At 37.9% G+C, this 18478-nt stretch overlaps 1 protein-coding gene across 4 annotated transcripts in view; it reads right to left on the bottom strand.

Annotated features, from left to right (window-relative positions):
- LOC127962999 (zinc finger protein GLIS1-like) overlaps positions 1-18478 on the bottom strand; it is a 69676-nt gene that overhangs the window by 31837 nt on the left and 19361 nt on the right. For 3 of the 4 annotated variants that reach the window (XM_052562641.1, XM_052562638.1, XM_052562639.1), the window contains 2 exons: positions 13847-14039; positions 10429-11626 (listed from right to left, as the gene is read on the bottom strand). In XM_052562641.1, the coding sequence (XP_052418601.1) occupies positions 10429-11626; positions 13847-14039 (1391 nt within the window). The remainder of the gene's footprint in view (positions 1-10428; positions 11627-13846; positions 14040-18478) is intronic. The other variant, XM_052562640.1, reaches the window with a different exon arrangement.

Raw genomic sequence — 18478 nt, 5'->3', positions numbered from 1 at the left:
ACAGATACTTTGACTTTAATCGCTCAGAAACTTCCCCTTTAACTGGTCAGCGCGAGAAACAAGTCACTTTTAATATGCTGGAGTGTGCGTTTTTCCTTTTATATATTCGATTTAGGAATTACACTTGCTGAACTTTCTAAGTGACACCAGAAAAACTCACAATTTTCGCATGAGAGCTCTTTATTATAAAAAATTGGCTGTCAGGGTCATGCCATACTTCATCAGGTTCAAATGTCATCAAAACTCTAGGCTGAATACCAAAAAAGGCCACATTTCACAACATCTCTCATTGTATGACATGAATATGTAGACTATAAACTTTCCCGTCTTTCTCTCGCCTTTTCTTTCCACCCTCCACCCTGTTGGCATAACGTCTACAGTTGACACAGCTGGCTCTGTCTCATGCCCGCTCTCTAAGTTACTCTATATCTCCAACCTGACAACAAATAAACATCCCAGAGTGCCTTGCACCTGCCAAGTCAAACGCCTCTGCGTCAAAGGCTCTGTCAGATTCATGAACAAAACAAAACTATTCAACTGAACAATAGGTCAACATGGCAGGTTAAATGTATTGAGAACAGTCAAATGACATCTAGCACAGTTGGACAGAGTTGGAAGCAGAACATTTACGCCGGCCAGAAATGTGATGAAATTCAACTACAATAGAGAGAGCTTGCGTTGTTGTCTTTTGGGAGCCTGATTGTTGCATTTCCCCTTCAGGATTCTCTTGTTTTGTTATTTTCTACTCAAAAGTGCAGTAAAAGGGCAATTTATCAGGTCATATTTCACCACAGAACACATTATTAATATTGATACGTCATACAGTATGACTCAACATTAAATCATGTTGAATCACAGTGGAATATGAGGCATAAGGTTTTGAACTGAAAATAAATATGTAATACTCATAAAATGAAAATCTAACAGTGCAACAAAAAAAAGGAAGAAAGGTTAACTAGATAAAACTATTCTGAAATCAATAAAATAATAAAATAAAATACACACAAAATCAATAACTCAAATCGGAGACAGTAATACTTATAAAGATATAGTAATCAACATTCAGACTAAGTCATTATTAAAAATTACCACCACAAATATTTATATCTAAAGTCCAATTTCACTTCAAATACCTCACACAAAATCAATAACTCAGTTGAGAAAGACAAAAAAGAAAGAAAAAGAAATAGACCCAAATAACAAGGCCTCACTGTCCTGTGATATTCCACAGTAAACGTTTTCATATATTTATGGAGTATTTAACTTGAAATTTTTCATCACACACTTGTTTACCTTAGCAGTAATATGAGTCTGGGGCTGGCATTCAATCCCCTCTTGGTATTTGCGAACGAGACGCTCACGGTATTACAAAGCACTGTTTTTTTTAATGCTAATATCCCTTTTCCATTGCTAATATCCTAAATTGTGCATGACCTAATCTAAGTTTTGGCTTTTCTATGCAGAAATATGATTTTGGCTCATCCGTGTCACTTGTTCTGGTTGTATTTAAGCTTTGAAGAGGATAATATCCAGTCTTCAAGGAGCCATAGAACGTGCTATTTTCTCAATATTTCACTACTGTGGAAACAATGGCTGGACATTATACAGTGATTTGGAGCGTATCTTTATGGTCACATTCAAGTCCATTAAGAAACTGAATCCTTTTTAGCTTCACAAACCTGTCATTTTAAATCAAATTTAAGGGGTGAATAGATGAGGCACGAGTTTTGAGGTCACGTAGAATGTATCAGAATGCATCATGAGACCTTTAGAGAAGGAATGAAATCATTGTTTGGAAGACAAAAAGTCTTTTGCAGTTTGTCACCAAAATGAACAAGACAAGAGTTGTATGTCTGCGCTACTGATCTTTGGAAATCCACATCAGTGAGCTGCACACAATAAAAAGCCACATGCTATCTCAATGAAAACTCACAGGGACAAACAAAGCAATGTCTTTCAGATGGAAACATTTCTGTTGGTGCAATGATACCAAGGTCAAGGGTTCGATTCCCAGAGAGTACATGAACTAGTTTTAAAAAAAAGCTATATAAATTGCTTTGGATAATACTATGTGCCAGTGTTTGTGGTCTGTAAGATTTTTTTCATGCTTTTAAAAGTCTCTTACCGAATGTATTTGACCAAAAACATAATAAAAACTGCAATATTGTGAAATATTATAACAATTTAAAATAACTGTTTTTTAAATACATCCTGTGACGACAAAGCTGTACTTTCAGCAGCCATCATTTACGCAATTTGTAATAAAAAAAAATGATTTGAACAGTATTAAAGGGCAGAAGTTAGTGTTGATATTAAGTAAAAAAGTTACTGTTATTATTATTATTGGTGGAAATAGTCCCTCACAGTGTAGCCTGTAGTGCTGGCTGTTTCTGTGCTGTACTTCCATACCAAATCTTGAAATAAATCTTGACAATATAATCAGACAAGTGCTTAGACAGAGCGTGGACAGCTCTTCTGGTGGGGAATGAATAGTTGCATGGGGAGAGCTCTAATTGGCCTGTTGAATCCAGCTGCGCGTCAGCAGTAAAGCGCACCATGTCCTAACCGGATCTCTACACCAAGCTTGAAATGTGGAATCGAATCAGCACACCACATTCTTACTGCCCCCCAAATCCACACCCATAACCGTCGCTGTGGTGAAGGGTTTATGGGAACAGGCTTTTGGTAAAAGAAGTTGCTCTGGTTACATCCATCTGAGTGACAGCAGATGACAAATGAGACAGAACGCTGTCACAGTCCATAAGTCTGTAAGAGAGACGCTGTCACAAGCCTCCCACACTTAGTTTTGGGCTCTGTTCAGACCGCAGATGGGACGTGGTTTAGGGCTAGATGGGCACCATGAAGTCTCCAGTTATGTGGCTGTTTATTAACTGGGTTGGTTTGGTTTTGAGAGATACTTGGGATCCTAACCTGGCTCTCTGTGCTACTAAGTCCCATGGCCCATCTGTGTACCTCAACAAACCCTTTCTGAGAACACTGGGATATTCAGTCTTAACTCAAAACTGTCCGTGCTCTGTTTACACACTGGGGTTTATGGTGAATGTTTGCGGAAAGGCTGGGTGCGATGTAAATAGCGCCTTGACTACTGTTATTTATTTTTAGGAGTGTTTGGCAGATGATACTTGGCGTAGGCTATGTGTCAACATGCTCTCTATAGTGACAATGAGGAAGATACTCTAAATTAAACACATTCATGACTGGCCCTGTGTACATTTAAGCCATAAAGGGCCCACACTGAGACATTAAATCACCATTATACAAATTTATTACCACATTTCTAATGTGTAACTAGTGAAATAAAAGCATTATAGAAACACTTTCAGCACTTAAAATTCATAATAAATTAAAAAAAAAACTAAAATAAATTATATATATATATATATATATATATTTATTTATATATATATATATATATATATATATATATATATATATATATATATATATATATATATATATATATTACCATACTGTACCTGTGACCAAAATGGTAGAGACAAATGTCCTTTTTTATTAAAGGAATATTCTGGAATCTACATAAATTAAGTTCAATTTGCAACACTTTAGACTTAATGTTGATTAACACAAAAATTTGAGAAAAAAGAGTTGACAATTACAGCTAAAACCTTAATAAAACTGTAACAATTGTGAAAAAATTTACAGCTCAATTTATACAAATGTAAACAATTTCTAAAATTATAAGATTCACATTGGTACTTTTACATTTGGAATTGGGCCCATTTGTTTTAATAAAAGAGTGATACACTGACATTTTTATTTGTTGTAAGAAACATAATGCTGTCGAGTGAGCTTAACTTGTCAAATGTGAACCCATCAGTTAATGCATATCAACTTAAAAGAAAATTGTATGACCGAGGAGCATAAGAAATATGGCTAACAGCTCTTTTAAATATAAAATAAGCTATAAAATACAACTGTATCCAAATATCTGTATTTAACTAGCAACATTTCCCTTTAAAACAGCTCAGCATTTTCTTTGCACACTCTCTGCCAGATTTTTTTAATGTCACCTGGCTAGATCATGTAAAACCAAGTGATTTTCCACACATTTGTGCTGCAATGCTAATAAACAATTACAGAAAAAACAGACAAAGGTTATATTGGAATAATAAAAACACTGAAACCGAATAATAAAAGCAATACGGTGCTATTATTACTACTATAATGGCAAAAAGCACAATACTGTATTAAAAATAATAATATATATATATATAAAACTTTGTGCTGTAAATAAACAAAAAAATATATCACAATATATCTCAAAACATAGAATCAAGGAGTCATAATTTAAAGTTCAGTCAACAATCCACCTTTTTATGTAGATATTCAATGGCAAATATTTTGTTAATGGTAAATGTTTCAAATTTCCATTCACAAACATGATGGAAAGTCAATTTTTAAGCCTCTTTCTCCATAATAAGACTAAATGAAGCCCGTTTACCTGTGTGGAAAGCCATACATCTGTGTGCTGCATCTAGCAGGATATATTGCTCAAAAAGCCTGAGGAAATTTTGCCCATTAGCTATATTTATTCCCCTCAGTATATTAGCAGACGATCCACCCCACTCGAAGGGTTAAAACGATTAAGCACTTGGATTCGGGACAGATATGACACAGTGCTAAAATAATGTGTCTCTGTTTCACATTTCAGGTATATAATTAAATGTCACGAAATTACTTACTGAAAATATAGCATTCCAGACAAATGTAATTAGCACAAAACATGAATGGTTATATTATTCTTTGATAACTGGCTATGCGCATTTAAAGCCCTACAGCCATCAGGTGAATCGGCTAAGCTGAATGCATCCCATAAAAATAAAATGTGTTTAGCAGAAAAAAAAAAGAGCTACCAGATATTTGACAATGATTATGGGTTAAGTAGCTATTAAGAATGCTTAAGTGGCAGAATGTCAGACAGGAAGAGAGAGGAGAGGAGGAGTGACTGGATTGCATTACTTTACAGAATGACTGGAAACCTTTTACGGCTTGACAAGAACTTGGCCTGGTGTATTTGACAAGGAAAACAAGCACGATCCATCAATTCCCAGGCCTTTCATTCCATTGCCAAAACATCAGTCTCCTGACAAATCTCAGATATTTCATGCCAGCAGTTTCATCATGCTAATATATGTATCACATATGGTCTCCGTTGCATAGCTATTAGTATGACGGAAAGACAATCGAGTTGTAGATTGGGTCTGACAGCAAGCAAAAAAAAGAGGTGGATTTGTTGATCTTGAAATTAAAGATATAATTCAACCGTAACTTTCATGTGATGAAACATTAGAGAGTTGAAGGTTGCAAATTATGAGCCGTAATTGTAAAAATGATTCTGGCCACGTGCATTCTTCTGCAGTACCATCTGGAAACTTGGATTCGAGTGAGATTTATGACGTTTCTGAAAACTCATATGAACAATGATCGTGCTGGAATCATAAACTCCTCCTTCTTATTAAATACACCAAAAAGAACAATCTCCCCAAGCCACCGTTTAAATCCAATTCACCCAGAATGCAAAGCTTTGGCAAATGGAGTAGAAACAGAAACAGTCCTCGAGTCCTGCTGCTCCGGTGCAGGTAACTGTTGCTACCTGCTAGCATAATGGGGCTTAGAGAGCTGGCAGTTGCTAAGTTAAGTAGACAGGGCAGTAATGTCAGCAGCTCATTCTAGTGCATCCACATTAGTTTCAATGCCACTTTCTGCCTTTGCCGGGGCAGAATTCAGGCGGCTCGGGTTTCGCCACTGCTTTTAGAGGAAAAAGTCAGCTCATGCACAGGCCATCCGTTTTAATTAGTTAATGGCGCTAGCCGTTTCATTTCCAGCATCTGTGTTGATTGCTTACAATAGCGTCCATTTAGTCCAAAACACGCCATTTTGGCAAAGGTCTGGGCCGGCTGCTGCTGGAGAATTCTGAACGCTTGTCCAAAAATCTGTCTAATAAATCTTTATATATAAGTTTGCCGGTTTCACACTAGCGGGTGGGGGTTGGGGGGGTGAGAAAGGAAATTCCATGATCTATGTTTTTTCCAGCAGGTTGTTTAAGCCAATTTTTCTTCAAGTAAAGGCCTGTATGTTCAAACATCGTCGTAAAGGTGGCTCCGCATTTAATTTCGATGAGGTAACAAAAAAGGTGTGGTTCAGGAAGTTAAGTCCTAATATCCGTTAACATTACAACATGCATGCGGCCAAATGTTCAATGACCAGCTGTCTTGTGATGGTGACGACGACAAAGATGGGTGTGTACTGCCCAGAAACATTTACTGCTTCATTAAAAATTAAAGTCACACATCCAAACTGTATTGCAAAAACTTGCACACCCTTCCCATGTGATCTTGTAAATTTAATATTTCACAAATGAGAAGCATTACAAAAAAAAAAGAGGTCACTTTTGAAGATGTAGTATTTAGCAAATGAGCAATGAGTAAAGTAATAATTAAATATTTTTTTTGTTATTCATAATGTATTATGATAAATAATACTGATAATAACAATATATCATTTTATAAATAAATGTATTATTATTATTAATTCTAAATAATTATTAAATAAAATACAATGAAAAAAATATGGGTTTCAATCCCTGAATAAACAAAAACGTTTTATTTGAAAAGACATGAAAAAAGACTAAAAAAACTGAACAAACAAACAATCTGGTTCCAAAATACACTGACATTTGTGCATGAGACTTATGCCTGAATGAATGTCAGCACAGATGACGCAGGAAAAGCCAAATAGTAAAATCTAAAAGGTTGGAGGAATTAATACAGGGTGTTATTATGACTATGAGAACTCAGTGACCGTTTAGTACAGTAGTAAACACACACTAACCACATAAAATACAGACCAGCACAGCCCATACTCTTAACCTGTCACAGCAGGAACAAACTGCAGAAAATGGCAAGAGAACCTCAAGTCGACTGCAATAACGCTAAACCAAAGCCAAGATAGTAATGAAATAAGATTAAACCAATACATTCCAGAGGAAATTCAATAAAGAAACCATCATTAATGTCCAACGTTGTAGCATGGATCTGCTCATCAAACATGATCAACTGGATAAGTAACTGGAGTATTATCAACAGATACGCTTTGATGAATATTTACATGAATTTCATGAGCTGCTGGGATAGGTGATCCGAAATACAAATCCAGAGTTGAATCCAGTACAGCATTGACGTATAAGAGCCCTGGGACAGTGTCGGGGCAGCAGTCGCTGGATACATTTTTAATATTAATGCAGACAAAAAGGGCAAAAAAGCAATAAGCTAAAACAAAACTTGAATTAGACATGAAACACAACAGGATATTGCAGTGAGATTATGTTGTTTCCTTTTAGATGCCTTTTGCCTCTGCTGTCCGACTACCACAAAACAGCCCGCAGCACTTTTTAATTGGACTGGGTGAACCGAAAAAGCCTCTCAAACTCTGCGAAGCGGTTTTAAGAGGTCTGCCGAGCTCAGTGATTGCAGATGTAGCTGTGTTTTTACGTGCCCGGGCATAAAACCACGTCCAGGTATGGACGGTGACAAAGCTGAGAGTCAGAACCCTGTCCTATGTTTGTGATAATGACTTTTTCCTGCCAAGGCGCTGCATGATACAAATGAAATGCAGCAAAGTTGTGAGAGAAGACAAAGCAAGGAAGAGAAAGAGAGGGAGAGAGAGAGAGAGAGAGAGAGAGAGAGGAATGAGAAAGTGTTATGTTTGGATGCAGGGAAATCGTGCCTCGTGCGCTCTCTGAGGAATCTGCAGTTGGAAAGATAATAAAGGGATTAGCTGGGTTTTCTCAAGCATTTGCTTCTAAATCAAAACGTCTCATCGGTTTCCTCTGCACAAATAGCTAGAATACCAAAATGTCTTTGTATACTGTGCAAAGGCCACAAACGCAACATGTTTCAGACAAAAGCAGCTTCCTGCGGAGGTCACAGGAAAACAACGATACAGAGGAAAAAATGAAAACACTTCACAACCTGAGAAAGGTCAACTAGTCAAGTATATGCACTCATCCAATAGTGAAATATAAATAAATTATTATTACTATTAATATATATATATATATAATATATATATAGTATGTAAATTATATTTTAAATAAATAAAATAATACAAATATAATATTTTTTTTTCCTCCAATGATTACATTACTGAATGAATCAAGAGGAGTTTTCATTCAGAATCACACAGTTTGGGTGATTGAGTCTATACAAAAAAGAAATTTCCCATAAAAATATCCTGTCATATAGCATTAGTATTAATACCATTAAAGTCACTTTAAAAAAACAAAACAAAAAAAACATCAATACTTGAAAATTTGAACTTGAACACATTATTTACTTTACTATTTCCTTTTTAAAAAATCTGTTTAAATGCAAGTAATTCATATTTGAAAGCACCAAGTTACAAAATAAAAATCTAAATCTTTCTGAATAAGCCTGAAAGTAGCACACTTACTGCCTGTTGGGATTCATTTAATGATCCACTAAATTTGAAATCCTTTGACGTTTGACTTAAATTGACCTTTTCTCTTTTTCGCACAGGAAATTTTAATGCGGTTCTAGTCCAGGCCATCGGACTGCCTAAAAACAGACACTGAACTTGGACAGAGTTGACTCAGTGAGAGGCCTTCGCCATCCAGAGACAATGTCCAGCCATTTTACAACAATAATGCATTTGTTCCTATCTTAGCATCTGCTTAGCATCGCAATTAATAAAAATGAGTGTTTGTTTGTTCTGACAGGTTACACCATGGCTCTTGCCACATAGTCCGGGCAGAGTTTTGAGAGTAAGAACTCCTACAACACTGTTTTAGCCTACAAGTATGAGCAAGTGAGAAAAAGTTTCAGAAATTCTGCTATAAAAAAAACAAGAAAAAAAAAACAATAATACTCAAATACATATATGCAACAACAAAGCAACGATTGTCAAAAATGATTTCCAGAACTACCAAGTTTATGCTGCAGAGTGCGCAGCAATGCCGAAAGTGTAGTTGCATGGATTTGAAGGAATTTATAAGATCCAATTACATCTGTCAGTCCAGCTGCTGTGAGCTCAGAGTAAACCAACGTCTTCTCGAGAATAAACAAAACTTGTCATTAATAACCTCAACGGAACTACTTAATGCTACCCTTGTAACATGCTCCAAATATTATCGTACAGCTGTCTCTTATTGACACGGCTAAACTGATAATTCAGATACAAAAAGGCATCCTGGGATTTAAATAAATAGGCCGACTTCGAAAAACAAGCTGTTAAAGTATCTGTAAAATAAAAGGATTTTTGGACAGAATCTTGTGTATGAAATTGAATATATCTGACAAGAAACCTAACGTTCTCCAATTGAGCAATAGAGGGGAATTTTGCTAGTCGTCTCCTCTTGCGGCTCTCCGTTCTTACAGACTACTTCATTTTTCCAAGTGTTTAGTTTGGATAAACAGCCAATTCGCTTAATACTTGTGGGACGGCTAAACATTTAAACATCCTATTTAAAGGGATCAAGTGCATGCATTGTTTGGTTATGTTAAACAGATGTGTAGGGTTTTTTCTAAGATCTCAATCATATATATATATATATATTTTTTTTTTTTTTAAAGGAAAGGACAGAAAGACAGAGAGAGAGAGAAAGAGATCTTAAGAAAATAAACAGAGTTTCACCCTACACAAATTGTGGACTAATTGTGTATTTGGACTTGTGCATTGCTGGGGCTGGAGCCATTTTTCCACTTGAGCTGAGAATGTTAGAAAAGGCACTTTGACATTGATTAGTGTGTTGACTTGTGGAATCTGAGAGTTTTACCTGGATGTCTTGGGTTTCACCACAACACTATTTATACAGCTAGACTACAGGTCCAATTAAATACCCAAACCCGTCAGTGGAAAATTAGTTGTGCTTTCAGTTGAAATCATAATTTCTCATGCCATGTGATATGGTTGTGTAAAAAAAGCTGAGGAAAATAGGCATAGGTGGTCCCTTGAAAGCTGTTACGAAAAATAAAGCTAGGAGAGAACTTCCAATTCTATTCCTTGAATAAATGGACATAAAAATACATTTGTTAAAAAAAACATTGTGGGTCCTTTAGAAAGAAATTCGGTTTAATAAAGCCTAATGAAAGAGTTATTTGTCCTAAGTTGATAATACATGCTTAAAACTGATTTTAAAACTGACCTGATTAATTAAAAATAATTACACAGGCATTTGGTTTCCCCAACTTTCCACTCAAATTTAAGCCAATGAGGATTCCAAAAAAAGCAATTCAGTCCGAAATACTGCGTATGCATTTTCAAGGCCATTTTCAGCTGCCAGCTATAATCACCTCTATGAATTTCATTATGGGGAACCACTGGAAATACTGCGCTTTTGACAGCCAGCTAAAAATGGTAGATACTCACCATGCATTTGTTAGGTTTCTCTCCAGAGTGAACCCTCATGTGGATGAGCAACTTGTAGCGGGCATTGAAGGGTTTGTAGCGACGGACACATCCGGCCCAAAAGCAGGTGAAGTCCTCACCCTTGCGCTGGTCGATGTGGACCTTCTCGATATGCCTAACCAGCTCCTCCTGCTGCTCATACGCCGCGCTGCAGTCAATCCATCGGCATACCTGCTTATCGCTAAATACGTCCTCCCTGTCGGCCACCTGCTGTTCGACCAGGCCTGTGGGTTTGTGTTGTGCCAGCAGGCCTGAGGGTGGAGACTCCTGCTGGCTCTGAAAATGCAGTAGAGCTCCTGGGCTGGAGCCCATGTACTGGTGCAGGTGGTAAGGAGGGGGCATGGGCGGCCGTGGGGGGCCTGTTTGATGGTGGTGGTGATGGTGGGAATGCCCACCGCAGTGGCTTCCGTGGGTCGTCAGATAGTGATAGTGATGCTGAAAGAGCTCCTCCTCACTTGGAGAGAACTCATCCACCGGTTCCTGTTTCAGCGTCGCCGTACAGCCGTCCAGCACAGCACCGGGCTGTATGAGAAGTCCAAGCCCGTCGCTGCTACCCACGCCGGGCCCCGGATGCATGGAGCCCACGTCCTCACAATGCTCCACCGATGACACCGAGGAGGACGAAGACGAAGAGGAGAGAGGTAGGAGGCAGGACGAGGTGGAAGGTGACGGCAGCTGAGGGCTTGGGAGAGGCTTGTGGGAGAACGTGGCAGCGGTAGGCGACGACGAATTGGTGCGCAGGCCGTTAACGCAGGACATCTGGGAGGAGCAGATGTTTGCGCCAATATCGATTCCCTCCGAGGCTGACTGGGAGGCCACCGAGAGGCAGCGTCTCTTCAGTCCACTCGTGTTCGGCCTTGCTGAGTGACGCGAGCTCGGGGACAAAGCCGGTAGGGAGGAGCCATCTTCATTATTAAATGGATACACAGTCACCGCCATTGCTGACAACGAGAGAACTGTTGCTAAGTTACCTCCGCCGCCACCGCTGCCGCTGCTCAGACGGTCCAATTCCCTGCGACCTGCTCCCATCCCTTCTGAAAAGTCAACCAGGGCCGATCCCAGCTTGTAGCCTTCCTGTTTGATGGGATAGGACGGATGACACCCATTGACGCCACCGGACAGAGACGATGAGCTGAGAGACGTCTGAAAGCCAGCAGACCTGCGGGAGAATGAAACACACCCAGAGGAATATGAGGAGCATTTAGGAAGAACCGAGCAGAAAGAATATGCACACTATTAGCGGCCTGGCTTGTTGAAAGATAAAGGCCAGGGCTTCTCAAAGCACTGCCAACTCTGCACTGTCAGACACCAAAGGAACAGACAAGCTCTGTGCTCCGGTACTGGCAGACCTGCACTCTCAATCATCTCTGTTAACACGGACAATGTTTGACCAAAAGCGACACGATTGGAGATTCGTTTTGTAAACCCTTACAGAATCTTATTAGGTTATACTGTTTGGTTTGTGCTGATCAGAAGCTAGTTGTTATGCCCCTCTCTCTCTCTCTCTCCCTCTCTCTCTCAAGAAACAGCCTTTGGATGGGTTTCCACTGCGGTGTGTTTTAAAACACCGGTTAGTTCCACCACAAATGCTCCTGAGCAATTCCATGAATAAATGATGCAGGAAATTTGGCCTGAACTATAGTTATGAATGGGTATTTAAAAATAAGAAGAGAGAGAGATGAATACAAGCAGGTTGTCATACTCAAATCATACTCAGCGTATGACAGGCTTTGATGACACAAAAGGAGTTAACCGAAGCCTACATGGGAGCTAAATAGAAGTCACCTGGTTTTGGTGGTATAATGGTGGGCCTCTAAACGCTCTGTGTTTACAATACTCCCCTTCATAGTGGAAATCTTTGCTTACCCCATCACCCCCCACCCCATGGAGGTCATATTTCTCAGTGCGTCGCTGTGATCTTCCACATAATAATTCCTGTCAGTTTGCTCATTATGGATTTGTGTGCAAAGCTCCGGGATGATGTGAGAAGGGCCCTCTGTCCCAGCAGCCTGTGAAAGATTTTGTCTAAGTCCCCTTTTCACTTGGTTCGGGAAACCGCTAATGCTAGAGCGCTGGCTGAGCCGAAGCCTCAAGTTTGTCATGAGTCGCTCCATTCAGGCTCACCACTTCCTGTCTGGCTGAAGCAGTGACATTCAGCGACAGTATTGGGAGAGTTGGATGGCATGTTTGAGTGAAAGCACTTTGGATAGCGTCCCTCGCTGAAACGATGGGTTTCAACTATACTGTGGCTACACAGAAGCCAACAGAAACCAACGGCAGTCTCTTTCCCTACCCATTTAAAAAACAAACGCAGCCAAGAAGTGCCATCAGTGCTGCAGTGTTTTACTAGCTTGTTTGATTTGTTCCACACTACATTAAAGCTTTATTAAACAACCTACTTTATTTGCTTTGCAGATATGTGTTTACATTTCTAATGTAATAAGCAGGACTATAAACTTGCAATCTTAAATACTTTACATGCACTTTACTAGATCCTACTCACATGAACTGCGAATCCTGGATGTCTCAGAGAACAAAAAGCAAATATATGTTTGTTTTTTCATCAGTAATGGTACTAATATACCATTTAAAAGTTAAGGATCAGTAAGATGTTTCTTATGCTCACCAAGAATGTATTTATTTTATCAAAAATAGAGTAAAAGTGTGATATACTATAACAATTTAAAATAACTATTTTCTATTATAATATAATTTAAAATGTATTTTATTCCTTTGTCTGCAAAGCTGAATTTTCAGGAGCCATTACTCCAGTCTCTGGTATCACATGATCCTTCAGAAATAATTTTAATAGGCTGAAACTATGATATTGGCCCAATTATTTTCAGGATTGTTTGATAAATAGAACGTTTAAAAGAACAACATTTATTTGAAATATAAATATGTATCTTTATAAATCTTTTGTAAATCAATCAATGTCTTTACTGTCACTTTTAAAAATAAATGCTGGGCCACCACCACTGCTCGGACGGTCCAATTCCCTGCGACCTCCCTTTAAACAAATAAATGGTTTCAAACCAACCAATAAATATATTAATAAACAAATCTCACTGACCCCAAACTTTTGACTGGTAGTGTAAGTAGGAGGAAGGGGAATTGCTGTTTGTCATTTCACAAAATAACAATGATTCATTCATGAATATTAATTAGACTGCATAAATCATGATGCAAACAGTTTCACAGTTCCATCAAATAAATGTACATCAGATATGTAGTAGATTATTGGCTAATTTTGAAAGAAAGTCAAAATTGAAAGAAATAACGTTATGCTTTGCCAATGTTAACATATATTTTAAATAGCACATTCAGTTACTTTTTTTAGCCATAAAACCACAAAAGTGTTGCACTGTGCTAGTCTCACCTGGCGTCTCGGTGGGGGCTTTCCTGCAGGTGAAGAAGGTTCTGTGTGGGCGGTCCACAGTGGCTGCTGTGGTGGTACAGGGCTCCAGACTGAACTGGCAGGTTCTGTCCACAGCGCAGCAAGGATCCTTCTTCTGCTGTCAGCTCAGGAGTGCTTTCCTTCTCTGAACAGAATGAGATACATCCCCCATTCACTGAAACAGGTGGAGAATACGACAGCTATATTAACATTTACAGATTTTTAAAATGATTCAACAATCTTTTAATCCCATTGCACGACTTTTTTTAACGGAGTAGCCTACTTAATTTTAACAACGAGACACAGTCAATGTCATTGCACAGGGAGAACTCTTAAACTGAGTGTAGCAAATGTAATCAAAATTGAGATAAATACGGTTTGAAAATATTTCCAGAAGGAAAGCTGACACTCTTTTGGAGTCCAGTGTGGGTGACCACATTTTTCAAGTTTTTTACTAACTCGATTTTAGAAATTTAATTTGTTCGCAATGATGAAACTATTAATGCAACACCCAATGGATTCTGATCAAAACCAGCATCTAAACATGTGGATAAAGCCAAACCGAAGACAAAAGAGGTTCTGTAAGATATTGTTTCCAAGTACACAAAATGAAAAGGTGACAAGTAATTGCTATAAAGCAAACAACTGTGAGGGAAACAAAGAAATGAGTGTTGAGAGGTTAGAAGAAACGAGAGAAAGAGAAAAAGAAAAGATGGAGAAGGAGAAGGAGGTCACAAGACACGCAGGTCCTGTAAAGCACATGCTGGATCCACTCAACTCTATAAACAGAAGAAACACACTTTTTCACATCCATTTTAGTTTTCAAAGAACAATAATGGTTGTTTATTAAATCTTGGATCATTTTTTCTTGGCCTCGAAATCCCACAGTTGGAATGTCAAACTGTGTTTGTGTATAACATCACTGCTCGCTGAGCTAAAGCCAGGGCTTTCTCGGTTCATCTGGCGAGGATTGAGAGGTTTGTCAATGACATTGGAATAGTTTGTTTCACACTAAAACTAACATTCTTTTAATTATGTCCTCCTGTTCTTTCATCCCTTAGCATGCTACTATGCTGTCTTGCTCATTTTAAATAGAAATTATATATGGTAAACCCATTTTAGGCTTGATTCCTGTATGTGACACTGATAATCGGTTTCACAAGACGTCTTCAAATGCCACAAAGTCAAGTAGAGGTAAACTATACTGCTGATGTGAGGTGCAGAGAGAATATAGCCAGAAGCCACAGGAATTTTCAACACAAATCTGTTTTACAGATTTTCAGAATTGCTCAATATCATATCTGGGATGCAGTTCTTGCCACAAGAGGCAGCTTGTGAAAACAGTTTTGCTGTGAGCCATTTAGCTAAGACCCTTTAACCCCCAAAATAGCTATTTAAGCAACCATGAGGAACAGAAGACACAAATAGGAGTTTTTGTTTCAAAATAACAGTAGAAGCTTTGGGGCATGAACAGCAGTTGAAATGCCTTTTGCTGAAGGTGATGATCGGAGTTGATTGTCCCAAATCGACGCGCTTGTGCAACACAGAAATGTGCACATCCAACCTACAGAAGACGAGGGAAATGGCTCAGTATGAGAATACTTCACACTCCATATGATTCCTTTAATGCATTATTGTCCAGTTCCAAAAATGTGCTGCCAAGTTACATCAATTCAGATCCAAGTTTGCATTAAAATCCTTGCTCTATATGGAGAGAATTATGGGAGAGGTTTAAAGACATGATGCTTTGTTACATTAACAGAATTAGTTACGCCAAGGCTGCATAAGAGAAGCTCCTCTCACATTTGGAAACTTGGACAGAATGTTAGATTGGATTTATATTGAATTTGCAATGGTAATTCACTTCTGGGTATTGCACTTGGTTTTGGTCAGAAGGTGGGAGTCTGTGAAAGCTCCAGTTGTGAAAGCTGGAACAAAGAGAAAAAGAGAGAGAGAAAAAAGAAAGAGGGATTTTAATGCTCAAAGAGGAGTGGAACATATAGCCTACTTGTACTTAAAACATTGGTATCATCAGATGCATGACCGAAATTATGTGTTCTTGTATTATAAAATATTGTTTAAGGATTTTATCCTACTTTTCATTGATAGAGTCAGTAGAAAGGGCATTTTAGGGGAGGCAAATCTGCCATAATTCTAAATTGCATTTTCAATAAATAAATATATATATATATATATATATATATATATATATATATATATATATATATATATATATATATATATATATATATATATATATATATATTTATATTTAATAATCCATTAAATATATTTTTAGAAGTATATAACATAACATAACATAACATAACATAATATAAATATGAAGCACGGCTGCAGGCTGAAGCACAGCAATGCTTTATGTCAGCTATCCAGATGTGGAGATGATACCTCATAAAAAGTCTTGATATATACACAATAGAAACCTCCAGAAGAGATTTTTCTCCCAGACTTTTTGTCTGTATCTCACACAGTGAAATCAAACTGAGAAGGATGAAGGACGAAGAGCACATTGGCTCTCATCTATACCTGGAGGACAGACAGAACACAGAGAGGATGTTTCTTCAGCTCTCTTGGAAGATCTCTGATCTTGACCAAATGTAAGCCAGGGTAAAGGAGGGAGCAGGTTTGCAAGCATTCAGAAGCTATTAAGGAATGACAATCTTGGGTGTGAGATCACTGCAGTGTGGTGCCAATAACACCTGAGGGCAAAGCCAGAGAGCTCCGTGATGAAAACCAGACTGGTGTGCTGGCCTCATTCACAAGAGCACAAGAACACAATCACAGAGCAGAAAAACACTTCCTTTGTCATCCTTGTTTCACGTGTACAAAAGAACAAGGCTTTTAGACTCTGGGCAAATAACAAAGCTGCTTTATAAGACAAACACTCCCATGCTATAAATCCATCTTATTCAGACTTGTCAACTTTTAAAGAGGCACAGAAAACACTTCCCATAACTTTGGTGACATCAGAGTCTCTGCTTCCAGTCAAGCTCTGCTTTATTTGGTGCAAATGCATGTCATTTGGTCAATATAGTTACCAATTATTTGGGGAAATTAAAAACACATTATTTGATCTGTAGATCACATTTTTAACATAAATTTAGAAAACTGTCAATTTGTCATGTTCACTTTGCATATTTTCAGTGTATGAGTGTGTTTGCACAAACTTGCATCAATTATATCCCAACAAAGTGAAAGCTCAGGTTAAAAACTGTGTTTTATCACGTTAGATATAGATAAGTAATTTATAATAAATAAAAGAAAAATAACATAAGTAAATCATGGTTCCACAAAAATATTAAGCAGAAAATACTGGCACAGTCAAAAATACCTTTTCTGATTTTTTTGCAAGGGCATATCTTTCTTCAAATATGTGATGTCAACAGATTGAAAAACAGATTTAAAATCTCATGTAAACATATTTTTCTTATATGCCAGAGTTATCAGGGTATTGTTGCGCATGTAAACATTTAGCATTTGATTTTATGAATATTTTAATGATATTTAGATTATTATTATTATTAATTATTATTACTGGTTTGAGGCCAAATGACAACTTGATGTCCAAAATCAAAACTGTAATCCAGAAAAGCTACTTAGAATCACTGCTTTACAGAAATATACAGTAGGAGTAGACACAGTGCAACCCCCCACCCCAGAACCCCACCACTGGACCACGGGGACTCCCTGCATCTGATCAGCAGATGGGTCGGCCATTATTAAATGTAATTGGTGGTAATCTTAGGTGATTTTTTATTTCGGTGACACTTCATTTTCTACAATTCTCGCCTCCTGCCTTTCAAGTCACTTAAGTGCAGCATTAAGTGCTGGAGTGAGACCGAGCTTGTGCCAGCATTTAATGTTTTCAAGTCTTCAGAGATGCTGGCAATGGAAAGCAGATGTCCGAAGACGCTGGAATACTGAACAAGACGGGGATTCAGAGAGGATGGGAGAGAACTGTGCATATGCGCATGTGTGCCAGTGCACGTATGTGTGGATCAACTCTAATGTACGTCAAACATGTAAGTCTAAAGAACAACAAGCTGCCAAAACCACAAGATAGATGCATCTGGAAATGCACTGTGACATTTCTACTCAGGCCACTTTAGCACCATAAATCATAGCATCCACACTTAAACAGTTAATAACGATCAGAACTCTCTGATGCAGTCTTCCTCTTATATTTGCTCCTCTTTTTCGGCCTTATTAACTCATAAGTGGGGCTAGCTAAGATGGGCATAACTATTACTATTGTTCATATTTGGGGTTAGGGATTAAACGTTTACATCTGTCATAACTCGGATCATGCGGTTGTTGAGAAAAGAAGCTTTAATACTTTTCTAGAGGATCTGACATGCAGTTTTACCTGGTGGACCATTAAATGAAGAAAAAAAATCTTATAGACTTATATCATGTGACATTATTAAGGCTTGTATGAATGTATAGTAATTTCCATAGTGTCCATTTTAAAGCTAAGTTTAACTAAAATATTTTTTTCAATATTTTTGCACTGCCTTGCCTTTTTCTTTTGCTCTATGACTTCCATTTGATGCGCATGCAGGTACACATTTTGTACAAGTTATGACATTTTAA

The sequence above is a fragment of the Carassius gibelio genome, chromosome B8, assembly GCF_023724105.1.
Source record: "Carassius gibelio isolate Cgi1373 ecotype wild population from Czech Republic chromosome B8, carGib1.2-hapl.c, whole genome shotgun sequence".
Classification (NCBI taxonomy): Eukaryota; Metazoa; Chordata; class Actinopteri; order Cypriniformes; family Cyprinidae; genus Carassius; species Carassius gibelio.
Note: the sequence above shows the minus strand (reverse complement) of the source record. Positions and strands in the feature narration are given on the sequence as shown.